This window comes from Peromyscus maniculatus, chromosome 14, assembly GCF_049852395.1.
Source record: "Peromyscus maniculatus bairdii isolate BWxNUB_F1_BW_parent chromosome 14, HU_Pman_BW_mat_3.1, whole genome shotgun sequence".
In the NCBI taxonomy this organism is placed as follows: domain Eukaryota; kingdom Metazoa; phylum Chordata; class Mammalia; order Rodentia; family Cricetidae; genus Peromyscus; species Peromyscus maniculatus.
In genome coordinates this window covers 20,274,237-20,291,967 of record NC_134865.1, presented here as the reverse complement: position 1 = coordinate 20,291,967, position 17,731 = coordinate 20,274,237, and the positions used below count along the sequence as shown (strand labels likewise).

Here is a 17,731-nt window from a genome sequence, read left to right as displayed (position 1 = left end):
GAAAGACTCTCAGCACCAGTAAACAAGTCAATAGCAAATGGGAAAAGGACCCTCTCTGAGTGGAGGAATGATGATTAACTAGTGCTTGGAGAGTTGTTTATCTTTACCCAAGAAGAAATGATTCTTAGATGCAGCATGTTATTTTCAAACCATCAAATTAGGAGGAACAAAACTTTGAAAAACATTCATAAAACCTATTTTGGGAAGAGTAGGAGAAATAGAAACTATCAAACACTGTTAATTAGTAGAATTTTAAACACAAGCATCTACTATTTTTATATATAACAATATGTTATTTGAAAAGTATATATAACACAGTTGGTTTCTAGGAATCTAATAACTCTTTTAACAAAGTCTTACTGAGACCCAATACTTTTATGAAAATAGAAGTATATATATATATGCAGATGCTTATTCCAACAGTAGCCATCACTGAGATATAATGGATGGAGGTTTCCCACAGGGCAGATCAATGATCTTATCTGGATACTTATGCACCATTGAGCTAAAAACCTTTGAGAATACATTGACCAGGGCATACTGAAAATGGAAAAGTCACCAAGAGTCTATAATAATTTTCTACTCACACAAATATTGGCAATATACATTTTAGAGGAAAGAACTTGTCAAATTCCATGTATCCTTTTCCTTATAGACATTATTGAAGAGAAACTGGTTATGACTTTGAAAAACTGTATACAAACAAAGTTCTAGAAAACCAGGCTATGCAGAAAATTTATCTTATTTCCTGAAAGAGCTGGCCTTTACAGAAGGCCTGGTTGCCTTTAATAGATAGAAGTTTCACAGAAATAAAAATTTCTCTTCGTCCTTCTCATTCAGTTCTAGAATGTAAGGAGTGAGGAATGAATATGCCTCCCACTCCTTTTATGTTTCATGACCTAGGGATTATGTAAAGGTAATGTATGCCTGGAAAATTATGTCTAAAGACATTCAAGGAAACAAATGACAAGAATATAAAAAAAAATTACACATTGTTTTTACACTGGGCTTTTCCAAATCGGGTATTTTTCAGCAAAGATGATTTTCTACACAGGAATTTAGCACCATTCAAGCAGATTTCTTAATCTTGTATCTTATGCACATAAAATCTTGACTTATCAATTTCATTTCATCTGGAACATATTCTGGGTTGCCATTAGTATCTTTCACTAGAGTAGCCACAATTTGATCTGAGAATGGATACTAATAATGGTGCTTGAAGCTTATATTCTTTGGAGAGAAGCCAGCAGTAGATCGACTTTCAATGGCCTTGGTATTAAAGAAAGAGGGACTAAATACTACAAAGTCAGTTGGCTGGAGAAACATCCAAACAAGAATATGGCTGTAGGCTCTGCCATTAATGTTCCATAAAAATGCTATAAATAATTTAAGACAGATAAAAAGTCAATTTTGTAGTGCTTAATTGACACTTTTTTGAAGGAAATTTGTTCCATGCCCATATACCATTTCTGCCTGGATTGGAAGCTTAATATTTCCACTTCCATGCTACCTATTAGAAAAGGTCGAATGGTTGGTGATAATATAGAATGTTAAAGAAAACATTTCCACAAAAGATTCAAATCAAGAACTAGAAGAGGTAGCCAGGTTCGTTTTCAGGCCCCAGGTTTAGTCCCTATGGTCTCAAGCCAAAGCAGGAGTGGAGAGATTGTGTCCTCACTTTGCATGGTTCTGTGGTGTCTGAGATAAGAACACATTTCCAATGTGCAGGAGTTTCAGTTGACAGAGTACCACACAACTTCTCTTTTCATTTCATAGACAAGATGCCTGTGTTAGGAAATCAAGCATTTAGGGGGCAAACTGTGACCTTAGAGATGAACTGTAATTACTTTAATGACTGTATCGATCTTTGTCACTTTAAGGATTATGGAAATTCAAACAACGACAGTACAAAATGACCAACAACAGTTATACCTCAGGGCTCTGCATTCAGTGGACTGAACTCTCCTCTAAACTATAACCATTAACCATGAACGCAATGATGGACTATTACAAGGTGGGGTTGGAGACCAGGTTAAGCCATATTCTTTTTTTTTTAAATTTAATTTAATTTAATTTTTCTTTATTCTTAATGCCAGGTATCTTAGTACCTACCTCAAAGCCTGGGCTCACAGGAGACTGAAACATGAAGTGGAAAGAGCGAAGAGCAGAGAGAAGGGGAGAATAAAGGGAGAAAAAAAGACAGAAAAACAAAGTTACTAGAGAAAAGCAATGCACATTAGTCAATGATGTTTAACATAGGCACATGTGTTGTCAGACAAAAGCAAAATGCTACCTTAGTCAGCTTTGTGGCCACACCAAAGTTCAAACTGGAAAATGCTTTTAAAATTTACATGGATCAGAAGCCACTAAGTCACAGATGCAAAACATTCTGAGATTATGAGTAGTGCTTTAAAATTAAAAAAAAAAAAACAAAAACCAAAAACCAAACTATGGTCTTAGAGATGAGGCTCTTGTATCTTGTTGAAAACAAATTAGAGTCAAAATGAAGTATTTTTGACCTTTAAGTAAAAGATTAGGTTTTCTTCACCATAATTCTTGCTCTTAATGTGAAATGGAGAAAAAGGTCATCAGAGTAATCACACATTCATAGCTGTCATTTGCCTGCAGGTGAGAGTAAGCTACAGCATAGTCACTGTCTGTTTGGGGATGACAAACACTGGAATGGAATGTCCGAATGTAAGAGATTTAGGAAGACAAATGCAGGGCCTAGAGAGATGGCTGGGTGGTTCAGAGCAATGACTACTCTTCCAGATCACGTGGGTCCTATTCCCAGCACCCACATAGGGGTTCACAACTGTATGTAAAATCAGCTTTAAGGGAGCCAATGCCTGTTTCTGACATCTGCTGATACTGGGTGTGCAAATGGTTCACGGGCATACATTTAAGCAAAACACCCATACACATAAAAAAAATTTAAATTATTTTAAAAAGAAGGCAAATATGTCTGGAGTGCATCTTTTTGCTCACTCTGTTGATTTCTGATCTCACACTAAGCTAAAATATCATTTTAAAGTAAAATATATACTTAAGTTTTGAAAGAAATGTTTCAATGTAAAATAAATTGAATAGACTTTTCATCTTTCATTTTTAAAACAAAGGGAAATACATAGGCAGTTGTTCTACTTGATAACTAGAAATCCAAACAAACCTGAACTCTGGCTGAAACATTAAAAACTGTAGTACTATACTCTGATGGTAGTGATTTTCTTCCTACTTGTTAAATCAATTACTGTACATTCAGAAAAATCTTATTACTTGTTTTTGAAAACTCTGTATCTTGATATGTAATATGCTGCCATTGATTCAGGGGCATTGGGAGCTGTGTACAATTAGAGTGAGGTTTTACCAAAATAACTTGGCATCCAGTACTATCTGCAGATTGTGAGTTGATGAGAAATACAAGGGGAATTCAGAGGCAACAACTTCTCATTTGAACATAAGATTCAAATATGACTTTTGTGGGAAAAAAATCATGATCTTGTGTGTAGGCCCTATTATAGAACAGACATAAAAAAAGTTTTTCAATTTCCAAAACAAGACAATACCCTAGTCATCTATGAAGTGGCATCTAAGACTCACAATTGTCCTTTAACTATTGGTCCTGGGGATCTTTCAGTCTGGTCTTTCATCAGAATTAATCTTTCAGATTATGGTGTGTAAAGATGGACTAGGCAATATGTATTAACTCAATAATTTATAATTTCCCAAAGATTGCTTTTCTCATAATATATTCATGAGTTTTATGGGGGGGAGGTAATTCTATATTGATTTAGTTTGACAACACTGAGTTCATTATTGCAAGATTCATTTGGCCCTTGATTATGCTTAGTAGCTCTTACAACTTCCACTACAGAGATACACCAAGAAGTATTTAACAATTTATCTGATCAAGATTGTTTTATTTGTAAATTTTTGGCATGTGCTTGTGTGTGATGTGTATACATACATGTTCATATGTATTTGGCATCTCTCTCTCTCTCTCTCTCTCTCTCTCTCTCTCTCTCTCTCTCTCTCTCTGCATGTGTGTGTAAATGTACATGTACATGTGAATGCATACACGTAGTGGCCAGATATTGAATTTGGGTGTCTTCCTTGATTATTCTCCACTTATATTTGAGGCATGTTCTCTCACTCGGGCTCATAGCTTGGATAGCCTGTGTCTGCCTCCTGAGCAATGGGATTACAAGTGGGCGATTATGCCCATCTAACTTTTATGTGGGTACTGGGAATCTTAATTCTGTCTCTCACACATGTGATGTTAAGTGCTTTATCCACTGAGCTATCTGTCCAGTCCTGTTCTCAGAAACTCTGTTAAATAATTGTTTTATAGGAAAACACCAGAAAATATATAGGCAACACCGTCTTTTTATCTTGTTGACTTAGAATTAACAAAAGTCCCTATAGATCACCAAGAAAGAGACCCACAATTACAGTGCACATCCCATATATATTCACTGTGGTGTAACAGCTTTTCTTTTGCTTTGGCTTGAATTGAAGAAAGATCATCTGAATAACAGTTTTGTGTCTTTGGCAAAAGCTACTATATTGAATAGATATGGAGCGGGTGGACAGCCTTGCCTTGTTTCTGATTTTAGTGGAATTGCTTTGAGTTTCTCTCCATTTAATTTGATATTGGCTATAGGCTTGCTGTAAACTGTCTTTATTTTTATGTTTAGGTATGTCCCTTGTATCCATGATCTCTCCAAGACTTTTATCATGAAGACTTAATGGATTTTGTTAAAGGCTTTTTCAGCTTCTAATGAGATGATTGTGTGTGTGTGTGCTTTCTTTCTTTCAGTTTGTTTACATGGTGAATTACATTCACTATTTTCATATGTTGAACTATTCCCTGCATCTTTGGGATGAAGCCTATTTAATCATAGTGGATGATCTTTCTAATGTGTTCTTGGATTCGGTTAGTGAGTATTTTATTGAGTATATTTGCATCAATGTTCATGAGGGAAATTAGTCTGTAATTCCCTTTCTTTGCTCATTCTTTGTGTGGTTTGGGTATCAGGGTATCTATGGCCTCACAAAGTGAAGTTGATAATGCTCCTTCTGTTTCTATTTGGTGGATAGAATTTGAGGAGTATTAGCATTATCTCTTCTTTGAAAGTCTGGTAGAATTCTGCACTGAAACCATCTGGCCCTGGGCATTTTTTGGTTGGGAGATGTTTAATGATTGCTTCTAGGGTTTATAGATATGTTTAAATTGTTTATCTGATCTTGATTTAACTTTCGGTAAGTGAGACCCTTTTCCTCCTACTGGGTTGCCTCATCCAGCCTTGATATAAGGGCTTGTGCCTAGTCTTATTGTATCTTGTTAGGCCATATTCAGTGGATATCTCTGGGAGGCCTGCTTTTTTTCTGAAGGGAAATGGACAAGGAGTGTTTCTGGAGCATAGATGAGTTGGGGGAGCAGGAAGGAGAGGATGGAGGGAAAACTGAGGTAAAGATGGAATGTAAGAGAGAGGAAAATTTTTTTTAAAAAGGCTACTACAGAAAACAATGCCGATCACATAAATAAATGCCATCAATCTCAGCATGCCATGGCACATTAGTTTCAATATTTTATCTCAACAGTACATTTCTTGTTGATAAATAATGGCAGTTTTCTAACCCTATTTCTAAACATATTTTAATTGAATAAAAAAAATCTCAGAATTTAATCCATAATAAATCTAATATAACATTTAATCCTTTCCTCACAATGACTTGTGATAAAAGTCTCCAATGACTGTCTATTTGGAAAGTACACTTTTAGACCAGTAGCTCTCAACTTGTGAGTCATGACCCCCATGTCAGATATCCTGCCCATCAAATGTTTACACTGTGATTCATAACAGTAGCAAATTACAGTTATGAAGTAGCAATGAAAACAATTTTATGGTTGGGGATCACCACAACAGGAGGAACTATATTAAAGGGTCACAGTATTAGGAAGGTTAAGAGCCTCCCTAATGTTTTATATAATTTTAAAGTTGTAATTTATAAGAAGAGTATAGGGGCTGGAGAGATGGCTCAAAGGTTAAGAGCACCGACTGGTCTTCCAGAGGTCCTGAGTTCAATTCCCAGCAACCACATGGTGGCTCACAACCACCTGTAATGAGATCTGGCGCCCTCCTCTGTATACATAATAAATAAATAAATCTTTAAAAAAAAAGAGTATAAAGTTTTAGGTTATAAATCTTGACAAAATTTTGTATATATACATGGAACTTCTTTCCAGATAAGATACAGAATTCTGTAGCCTCCTTGATAGTTCACTTTTGCTCCCTCCCAACTAGCATCCCACTGAGAGGAAGCATTATTCTCCTGTTCTTCAACATAAATTAGATTTGCCTCAATTGCAATTCAAATCCTGAATCCATAAGTATAGACTCCTTTGTATCTGACTTTTTGTTGAGATAGGCATCTCATTATGCTATGTATAGACTCTTTTGTATCTGACTTCTTGTTGAGATAGGCATCTCATTATGCTATGCGATCCAGACTTGATCACAAAAAATCTTACCTTTCATGATTGCATTTTTCCTGAACATCCTGATCTGGAACTACAGGCATGAACTACCATGCCCAGCTTGATTTCTTTATTTAAATATTGCTTTGTGAAAATCTACTGTGTTGCTGAGTGAACAGTAATCCTTTAATCACATTGTATATAGATATATAGACATGAGCTATGGAGTTAGTGTTGCGAAGTTAGTGTTGCTTTTGTGTACATGTTTTCAGAGCTGGAAGCTGCACTCATGAAATGTCAAAAATCCATTTGCTTAAACAAGACCGACATCATAACAATGGCAGAGGACTTGCCAACATGGATGCAGACAGCTCACATGTGCTTCTGAGAGGAGAATCAGTTTTCTCGGGGGACAAATTCCCTGATGAATTACTCAGTTCCAAGTGAAATGTGTTCTCAATTTGAATGATGCCTAGTTTCTTGATTTACTTCCTTTTCCTTAGTGATTTAAGTTTTCTCTACCAAAAAAAAAAAATCCTGTTTCAAGTATTTTCATTTATTCACCTTTATTATTTCCAAGAAAATCACAGTTTACTGAGAATTGATTTGTATATAGTTTGAAGCAGGGTTAACATATTTTCCAGGTTGGACATGATGGAACACACCCTTATCTCCAGCACTTGGGAAGCAGAAGCAGTAGGATCCCTGTAATTTCCAGACCAGTCTTGTCTATCTGGTTCATTCACAGATAGCCAGGGTGACACAGTGGACACAGTGACAGCCTGTCTCAAATAATAATAATAATAAATTCTATTTTCCATACAGATATCCAATGAATTCCACAAACATTTACTGAGAAGTCTATGCTTAGTCATATTTGAATTCTATATATAAATCAATAAGCCAATCTGTGTGCACAGTTTCTGGTTCTATTTATAATTTTCTGTCTGTATGATACCATATTATCTTATTTTTTATATTTATACACTGTGTAATGTAACATTATATTCAATGCACTTTCATGTATGGCAATTCACCAGTTTTATTTTATATCAAGAATTCTCAATATTAACACCATTGTCATTTTGGGCTAGAAAGCTCATATTGGAAAAAGCCCACATACTGAGTTCTCTGTGACTGGAACTTCAAGTCCTAAGTGCCTTGGTAGCTCATAGATACCTTCAAATACTGGTTTTCTCCATTTCTGTCTGATTTGAGTTTACAATTGTTCCTTCTGGGAAAATTGATTTCATACAAGCTTTTTCTTCATACTTAAAGACAAAAGGAAGGGTTGTGATTTGTTGTCTAAGGTTAGGCCTCATGTAGCTTATTTTCAACTGAACCTTAACTCATATAAATAAAAAGATAAGAAAAATGTAGAGAACTATAATCTGTATAATTATACTTATCTTAACAGACAGGTAAGCATAAGTAGTATATCCTACTTAAGGATCTACTCATTTTACTTTTCTTTGTTTCTAATAATACCATTAATGGTTTACAAAATAATATGCATCCATGTCCAGTTAGTTGCTCTATCGTCTGCTTATTACACCGGGCTGTCTTCGAGGATGGGTGCTTTAGGGAGAGCATAATGGATGTGGTTTGGTGCCAACACAGATGACACATACAACCTGAAATACAACATATGCTGTTTTGTCCTTTCTATGTTAGTGGGACTAAGTCTGAGATTCAATTTATTTGCCTAAATTGGACAAATTAGTAGAATAACAATTTCTTACCCTGTGTGTAAACTAGCAATCCTATAGTCATAATAGGCAATTCTAACACAGAATATTTGTTTTATTTTACAAAAAGTTTGCATGTGTCATCACAGACTTACAAAGCAGACATTCTAGAGGCATTAATGAGCAAAACCATCTTTGCCCAAGACATCATCCTTCTCTGAACGAGGTTCTTCTTTATTATGTACAGTATCAAAATGTTTTACTATTATTGCCCATGATATTGCCTCTTGTTAGAATTCCCTATGGCTGAAAAGACACATATTGGCCATAGTCCAAGTGTGTCTGGCTAGAGCAAGCAGAGTTGGCTCCTACCTGCACTAGCTGAGATGAAACAAAGTCAACAGAGAGATGCATGTCACATCAAAGGGAGACTAATGTTTCTTAACTTCTAAGAAACTCGATAAAAGAGACTCAGACATTTCCTTGAGTATTCTGGATTCCAAGGCATATGAAACATGATCCTAAGAGACAACATATTGAGTATGTCACCAACATTGTTTATAAATGCATTTCTATTTCAAGTTTACCTGGGGGAGAGTTTATACAAGGCTATAGAAGCTTATGTTCCCAATGTCATTCAGTGTTTCGTGGCCCTAAGGTTTTCTTTTATAATTACTATTTAAATTTTTTTATTTTTGAGGCCCTGATGGATTCAGAAATCACTAGTATCTTATGTGGTATTCTTTAAGGAAATGCTAAAGGCTGCTTTGAAAAAAAATGAATTTTAGAGCATTCTACTACAAGAAATTTCCATTCATCAATGAAACACTAATGAATTTTTTCATTATGTAAAATATATCAAGCTATTCAAATAATTAAATAATTATTTCAGTTGCTTAAATACACCAATTAATAATTTTGTTAAAAAGCACAAATATATGTAATAAAGGTTATACTTATATAACCAAAATCATGGTGACATTTAAACTAAATATTTTATTTATGTGTAGATTTGATTGTATACATTTGTATATGGCTATATGCATATATACATACACATATCTATATGATAATATATATTAAATATCTAAAACCAAGTTTGTACAAGTACATGGTCAAAATAAATATCATCTAATCTAAACTATCTAGATTCTAATCTACTGTATGATAAATAGTTTAAGCTTTGGATTTCTTGTGTAAAAATAATTCTTAAAATGCTTTTTGTGGTAAATTCTAACATGATATAATTTATTTATGATTTTACTTTTATACAATTCCAATGTCCTTATTCCAAACATGCCTTGCAATGACTACAGTTACTCCTATTACAACTGCTGCAACTTATAAAATCACTGTTTTGAAAATTTCGAACTCAACCAGAGGACTTCAAAGCAGGGTAGGCAATGGCAATTATTTTAAAATAGAATTTTTGAGTAAGTACATTTTTGTAAAAATACCATTTATTCTAATTAATGCACAGTCACGGAATTACACAGAGTCACAAATATACCTTCTGAATAATAGGAAGTTATCATATTCATCTAATTACTACGAAGATGTAGTACCTATCTTCCCCCAATAGTTTCAGTTAAAGAATAATGAAAAAAGGCAAGGCCACCAAAACAGCAATGTAGGCACAGGCTATAGGCTTCCTATTTGTAAAAATGAGTGACCATCTGACATGTGGCTTATTCTGCAACAAAATTTAAGTCATTTAAAGTCACAATCAAATACTCTCCATGTAACATCAATTAGAAATTGTCATAGATACCTCCCTGTTTCCACTCAAATTCAAGGTGGATTTACTTGACCTAATTGTCTTAGTAATGCTTGCAATTTTGTTTTTCATCAATTTCTGTAATAACTATGCTATACCGGATCAATGTAATGGTGAGATAAAGTAGACAAGGGAAAGGTGGAGCCTGAAGCCATTCGTTATTTCAGAACCCCATTCTTGTTGTAAGTAACTCACACAACCATCACCCTATTCTTTCACTAATGTTTCGAAGACAGAAGTTAATTTCCTTAACAAATGCTTTCACAGTGACCATCAGCTGTTTCACAGGCACTAGAAATATTTTAGCTAAGTGCTACTGTGCTCACGGTGCTTATCAGTAATGCCAAACAGTAAGACTTTGGTGTTTTCATAAAGGCAAATTTCAGATTCTAGCTCTGCAGAAATATTCAGGATGCTATAAGGCCTTAGAAATCTGCAGAGGAGACTATCGTTTGCAACATTATCACATGAATTCACACTGCTCAGGCCTTATGACCATATGGAGCTTCACATATTTTTCAGTTTTATGAAGCTCAGGGAAGAAAGCAAACTCAAAGCTGTTTGAGATTTGATGATACAACGACCAACCTATAACAGAGACCTGTGGAAACAAAGTCATTAACACGGAGGCTGTGTCTCCCTCTCAGCATGTTCTCCTGGTTTGACACTGATATCAACATCCCCCAGATTTCTCAAGCAAATGGGTAATAGACAGATAGGAGGCCATACCAGTAGAGGCTCATCAGGGGCACTGGTGGAGAACTCAGCAGATGATGTGCGGATAGTACTGAGCCCTGTGAGGGAAACATTGGAGAGTCTTCTCCTCCTCACACCACTGCAATTGTTGGGGATTTTAAATGCACATCTCTTATGGTAATTCAGACCACATCCTGAAAAACAAACATAAAAATAGCTCTTATTTAACCAGAAATTAAATCTACTCCATCATTACTTATAAATTAAGAATTTGAAAACATAGCACAACATCCATTTATCTTGATGCTACTCGGAAATACAAATTTTCTTTTATGTTTGCTCTGATTCCTTTTGCTCCTTATTTGAATGTGGGCTTCAGAATATTTTGTTGTAAATGCTCAACGACTCCCATAGCTGTTGTTTTTAAATTCTTATTCGTGCATTTTTTGATGTTCTACCTAAAATAAATTTGGGTTTAGAAAAGACTACAAATATATTTTAAAAATTTTATACCATTTTAGCTGCTATAATTTTAAATGTGTGTGGGCACATAGAGGGGAAATTAATCATGGTATGTCACAAGTTTGGGTGACACTGATCTGAAGCTTGTCAATGTCACTTACTTGTAAACATGACCCTGAACAAATAATTTTATCTCAATTTCCCAGTCTGTAAAGTAGAGATAAAAATAACTACTCCACAGAACTAAAGTGATATATAAAGTACATCACTTATTGGTTTCCAGATAGCAGGTGGTTGGAAGCATATTTCCCACTTTGGGAAGTTTTATTTTCTCCTAATATTTATACTCTGCACATTCCTCACATAACTGGCACCTGCTACTTAGAATTCCCTTGACTGTCACAAAATAGGTCAGACAACTTTTCATAAAACATACGTTACGATTCAGTTGCCAAGATACATAGAGCTTGATGAAGCTGTTGTCCAAGAAGTCCTAGGTATAGCTCCCCCTGAGAGTAAAATGAGGTATGTTCACTTGCTTCTTGTTTTGTGGGTACACAGAGTGAAAGATTTATAGGGTCATGGGAGTTTCTAATGGCATTTGAAAGAAATACCTGGGAGACTAAGTAGTATAGCAGTTAAAAGTGCTTGTAGGCTTGAAAGAACAATGCATGGCCATAATAAAGAGATGATAAAGATACAGTGGAGATCCCAGGAATTTGGAGATGCCATGAAAATGGGGTGTTTTCTGAGGAAAGATAGTCATTATGCAGAGCCAGCCTAAGAGAGGTCACCTGAGCTACAAGTAGCAAAGCCATTAGAGCAGGGCTGTCTAAGCTATTTAGAGATCACGCTATACAACTATGTAGCATAGATGCTGAGCATGAAGCTACAAGATTTAATATTTGCTCTTCTATGTTTGGGTCTTGTTTAGTGTGATGATCCATCTTTCATATTACACAACATCTTTTTGAATTTGAATGCTTACCCTGTTTCATTATAGGTTGGAGTATGTAACAATTTGTCTATAATGTCAACGTATCACCTGTCATAAGGTGAGTGACATCGTTTAGCTACACAGTCCTTGCCCTCATGTTCTGCTTCATTATAGACCAAGATACAATGGAACAAAGTGACCATGGACTTGAACCTCTGATGCCATGAGCCCAAACAATCTTTCCTTTTTTAAGAGAAATTCTCTCAAGTGTTTTGTCAGAGTGAAAGAAATATAGCCAAATCGACACACCTTAGGCATAGCTTCTTCTAGATTGTCATCTTTGAACTTCCACTCCACTGGTGAGAGTTCAACAACTCAAGATACAGGTTATCTGTATATTTATTTATTACAGATAAATATAGGTTGTATTCTCAAAGGGTGATCATTGTGGCCACTCTTCAAAGCAATCCATCGACCCCAGTAGAGAACACAGGGAGGGCTGCATGAGACCTCAGGACTAGATGGCACTGTTCTTGCACACTGAATCGTCCAGTTCAAGCAGTTCTCTCTGGGGGAATGCTCACCCCACAGTCTGGTGTGAAAACACACATGGAAGTCCCATTTTTCACATTCAGCACTGGAGTGACCTTGGGCCCTTTGAGCAAACATCTCAATCTCTGCTCCTTTCAACGTGTATTGTTTCAATTTCTGTCTTAAATAAGATGGGAATCTCAGTTTTAATCTCTGGCTGAATTATCCCTTGCATTACAGTGGGGAACACTTCCGCGTGAGGAAAGAAGCGAGAGTTCAGTGTGTAGACGCAGGAAGGAAGAGCAAAGACAGGAAACTTAGAAACTGAACAAAATGCCCCATAAACAGCGGCACAGTCGCGAAGAGGACTGGAGGATATGTAGGAGAGAGAACAGCGCCATGCAGGGCACACAGAAGCATCAGGTCCAGCATGTGTCAAGTCTGGAGGGGCAGAAAACAACTCACCTTCACACTTAAGGCCTTGGCGTACCAGCCCCCACAGCATTTCTCCACAGTGATCACAGAAAGCGGGGGCTCTGTATGAATGAACGAAGAGAGCATGGGGCCGGATCTGGAAGTCTTCCAAGGTGGCCGAAGCTGCAGAAACAGCATGTTGAAAAAGATTTAGTGAACATATACTGATCTGCAAAAAAAGCATGTCTGGTAATAGGTGAGTGAGCAGGGAGGCAATTCTGTAAACAAGTTCTGGAAAACCAGCCAAGTGTCGCAGTACATGTCTGGTATCAGAAGAGGGAGGTGAAAGCAAGAGGATGTAAGTCCCACCTTGGGTATAGAGTCTGATCAGGGCTAGCTCAGGCTACATGACACATCATCTTAACACCTTACAAGTCATACGGACAATGGGATGCAGCATGGCTTGTACTTTCATTCATTAGGTTTTCCTCAGAATTACAATGTTATGTCTGGTGCCATAGCAGTCCCTCTTCTTCTCCATTCCTTCACAGCAATGTTTCACATCATTTCAATAACAATAAAATACTAGAAGAACAGGTGATTGACACGAGAAGCCATCTACTTCATGGATACCTGATATTAGTTGAAAATATTTTGCTTTTCACCCCTAGTCAGGAGCTGTTGACTGTTGGTGACTCCTAGGAAAGGGAGAGTCAGTTTCCTCTAAGAGAGTGTGGTCCCTGGGAGGGTGACCATGCTCCAGAGCCTGGATCATACCCATGAATTATGAGGAGAACAACCTGAACTCAGAGGACGTGAGACTGGGAAGGGATGTGGGGTAAGGGTGAATCTGGGAGGAACATTGTATGCATGTACAAAATTCTCAAAGAATTCATAAAAGTATCATAGTTAAAAAAAATTTCTTTTCCCCTAAGGTATGCAAACACATTAATCAAATGAAGAGGTATCAGGCTGAATTTAGACAGATGTGCAAACTGAGTTTTCAGATGAAGAGGAACACTATGAAAAGCGACATTAAAGCCATTCGGGTGCCATTTGGAGTGGAAAAGTCTGACCATTACCCTCTTGGAGTGACAGAGATGTATTAACAGATGAAAAATGAAACCAAACATTCAAAGGACAACCTCTAAATAACCCTGAAGCTTCCTCAACAACCTATCAAGTGGAGAGATTAATGCACATGGACCAGCCATGGTCCATTCAGAGAAAGGCACCAATATACTATGTTCATGATGGAGTGCAACTTCTGTTATTTCTAATTATTGCCCATTCGATGAAATACTTATAAAAATATGATACACATGATTCCAATTATACTTTTCTACATACTTCTTTTATAATGTAAAAGTGGCCCACATTTATGTTGTTGCTCAAATTAAGAAGGAAAAAGGGAAAGAGTGGACAGAGGTGCATCTCAGGCTTCTCTGCACAAGTGAGCTCATGCTCGGTGTTCATTCTGAAGGCAGACAGTGCTCTCCTGGCAGTCCAGACGTGCTGCAAGCACCACAGACATGATCTACATGACATCACACATAATCACACAAACCTCAGTTCCTCCCTCCTGAAAGGGAAAGGCTTGCCTGAGGATAGTGTCCTCTAATCCCCTAAGACCTCAACCTCCACTAACACCAGGACACATCTCTGGACACTTGATCGCTCAGGTTTTAGTCCTGGTGAATTTTGGAGAAAATATGCTGCAAATCAAGGGATATGTAGATTAACAATATTATTGACAATGCTTTCACTAAATCAATCAGTAAAAATGTGTGGTTATGATTTGCGTACCAATCATACACTCTGGTGATTGGGTTAAAATGTATCTAATCTGGAGAATACTAAAACCTCCTTAAAATTGATCTCTGATACTCATAAGCAATTTCCCCCAAACCATTAAAGAAAACACTTGAATACACTGTGCCAATCTTTCATTCCTAGTCCCCTTCATCCTCGAATTCACCCTCCCCAGGACCAAACAACTCTGACAATACTATGACAGTAATTAGTTGAATAATTATTGTAGTTTTCAAAATAAGAAACACTAGAATTTGACAATACAAATAGCAAGCTGCGTTGAGACATTTTAGGAATTAATCAGGAAGAATATAAATAATTAAACTAAAGATTTTCAATGACACCTCCCCCTCTAATTTATGTCAGGTAGTTTTCTTTTTTCCTTCTGGTTTTTGAAGGGGATTAACATTCATAAGCAGTTAGCACCCTTGACTTATGTTTAAATGCCACATTACTAAAGTTCAATTTTAATATTCTCCTGTTAATTTTAGAATAATTAAATACATTTTTAAAATAAAACGACTAAGCGTGGTGAGGTTTTGCATCCATTTGAAATCAAAGCACAACATCCATTCATTATGAATTTACCTGTGCTGCACCCTGGGGGAAATCAGCATTAGCTGAGTATATGCATGCCGGCTCGTCTAATCACAAAATCGCACTTCAGAGATAATCACTTAGCGCAGGCAAACAAAGTGAAGGCTGCAATTCCATTTCATTTAAGTTTTGGAATCAGAATGGACAGATAAGAATAGGAATATTAACATGTCTAGAGATTCCAGGAAAGGAACAATGAGCCTGTCATAATCAATCAGCCGACCTAAATTAAAACGATATGACAGGGAGACAAACTGAACACAATGGGCCCTCATACTGGTATTTGTGTCTCTTTGATTTGCTCTATTCACGGTCTATTGTTACACTCCAGCATGCAAGAGAGGAGAAAATGACATGCTTTCCTTAGTCACTGAGCATTTGAAACAGGTAATTGAGCCAAAAATCTTAATATAATCAGTAGTTCTTTACAGGTTCATTATAAATTGTTGGACAAAATGGACTAAACTGGTTAGCAGTACAGAAGAAATGAGGCTTCTGAAGCAAAATAAATCGTCTCTGGAGGTCAAAACTATTTGCATAATAAAGTAAAACAATGTCAGATCTTCCAGGATTTTTAGTTAATTTTTTTAACGGCTATTTTGGCAGTTTGGGAGCAGCATTAACTCTTTGCAGCTGTGACAGGTTGGGACTGATAGACTAGAAAGATGTGATTAACATGCTTTAAACACAATTTCATTTAATTCTAAGAGGTGGATACTATTACTTCACTATACAGGTGAGAAAACTGAACAAAAATTAAAGTACCACACTCAGTAATGTAGAATGTGGACTCAACCAGTCTTGACACCAGAATTGTACAGATTCTCTCAGTTACCACAATGTATCATTTCTTTGAAAAACGACAAGAGAAATTTATTTTTGTCATTGAGAACGATTAAAAAAAAAACCAACAACACACACACACACAAAAAAAAAAACAGTGCCATTTTGTGTAGTGGAACAGGGTATTCCAAGCAACACGGAGGTAGGCTAGTCTACTCAAAGCATTCAGGTCAGCTTGGGCTATATATATAGAAAATGCTGTTTCCAAACACCCAAAGAAAAGCTGGCCACTGCAACCCAATGTGACACGTGACCTTCTATAAGGATGCATTCTTATTTCAGAGACATTAAAAATGTTGAAGGAATTAAAAGATTCCATGAAGTCAACTATAGAAAGCTTTTCAGTTCATTATCAGTCTTTTAAAAACACATTGTGCATAAACTCCCCGATTTCAAATCCATATCATCTGATTAGTTTGGAGTTACAAGCAATAATTGTTTTTGAAAACAACAGTAAGTCATAGTTTAAAATGAGCTGTGGCTTGTGCTACATGGTAATCAATATCATCCCAAGAATCCTCGGGTCTAACACAAGGAAAGATGCTTTGAAGGTTTTCCTAACTCTGAAGATATCTTTCTTCCTTAGTATCTAGATATTAAAAGGAGCCTCTGAATGCCAGGACCCCATACACATTCACACTGTTGCTGTCTCAGTCTTCCCGCTCTCAAAAATAACCATAACAAACACACAAAAATCATCTTCTGCTAATGGAAAGCTTTCTAGGTGGGATGACCCCACTCTGCAACATGCTATAACATTTGTAAAGACTCAGCTCATCAGAAACCATCAAATCATTATCCAGATTTTCATCGGGAGCTTCCAATACTCCTTTGTAACCACTACTCACTGTTCAGATTTAATAACAAGCCTGAAAAGTAGGGGTTTCATGCCTTTCTCAAGTTACTCCCCACAGGTCCTAGTAACCTGAAGTGTAGAGTTGGTTTATATCATCTTTTAGTAATCTATCCAAAAGTCTACTGGGTAGAAAACTGACTGAAGTAGGGTATCTGTGAATGTGAGATACAAGTCATGTTGAAAACGCCAGCCCCATACACAATCAGAAAATGCATCAAGGTCAGTAGAGAAAGCAGCTATGGGTGCCTGAGTCTGTCTCTGAAGGCTTCATTGAGCAGGAATCCTACACAACTCTGAAGGATGGGTACTTTAAAAGGCAGAGAATAGATATGAAAGGGGCAAACGATTTATAGTCTGATTTCATTTAATTACATATATTAATAAGATTATCTTTTTTGTATAATTGCTGTGGCTTCTTCACACTTGTCTGGTACACCATGAGGATGGTTAGTTAGCTAGTTATGTGACTCCCAACTGCCTAGGAGACACCTAGATGATGCCAACAGAGAGTTCCCATATCCAAAGTGCTGAGGCCCTGGTGTGCCTCAGTGATGGTAAGATGACATCTGGGCCTGTTTACATTTTGCTCCCTCCTACCAATCCACACAAATCTGTACTCAGGGACTGGTTAAACTTC

At 36.6% G+C, this 17,731-nt stretch overlaps 1 protein-coding gene across 3 annotated transcripts in view; it reads right to left on the bottom strand.

The window, feature by feature from the left end:
• Prkd1 (protein kinase D1) overlaps positions 1–17,731 on the bottom strand; it is a 327,884-nt gene that overhangs the window by 74,241 nt on the left and 235,912 nt on the right. For 2 of the 3 annotated variants that reach the window (XM_006975259.4, XM_015994159.3), the window contains exons 3-5: positions 13,038–13,169; positions 10,676–10,836; positions 2,113–2,136 (exon numbers count right to left, since the gene is read on the bottom strand). In XM_006975259.4, the coding sequence (XP_006975321.2) occupies positions 2,113–2,136; positions 10,676–10,836; positions 13,038–13,169 (317 nt within the window). The remainder of the gene's footprint in view (positions 1–2,112; positions 2,137–10,675; positions 10,837–13,037; positions 13,170–17,731) is intronic. The other variant, XM_006975260.4, reaches the window with a different exon arrangement.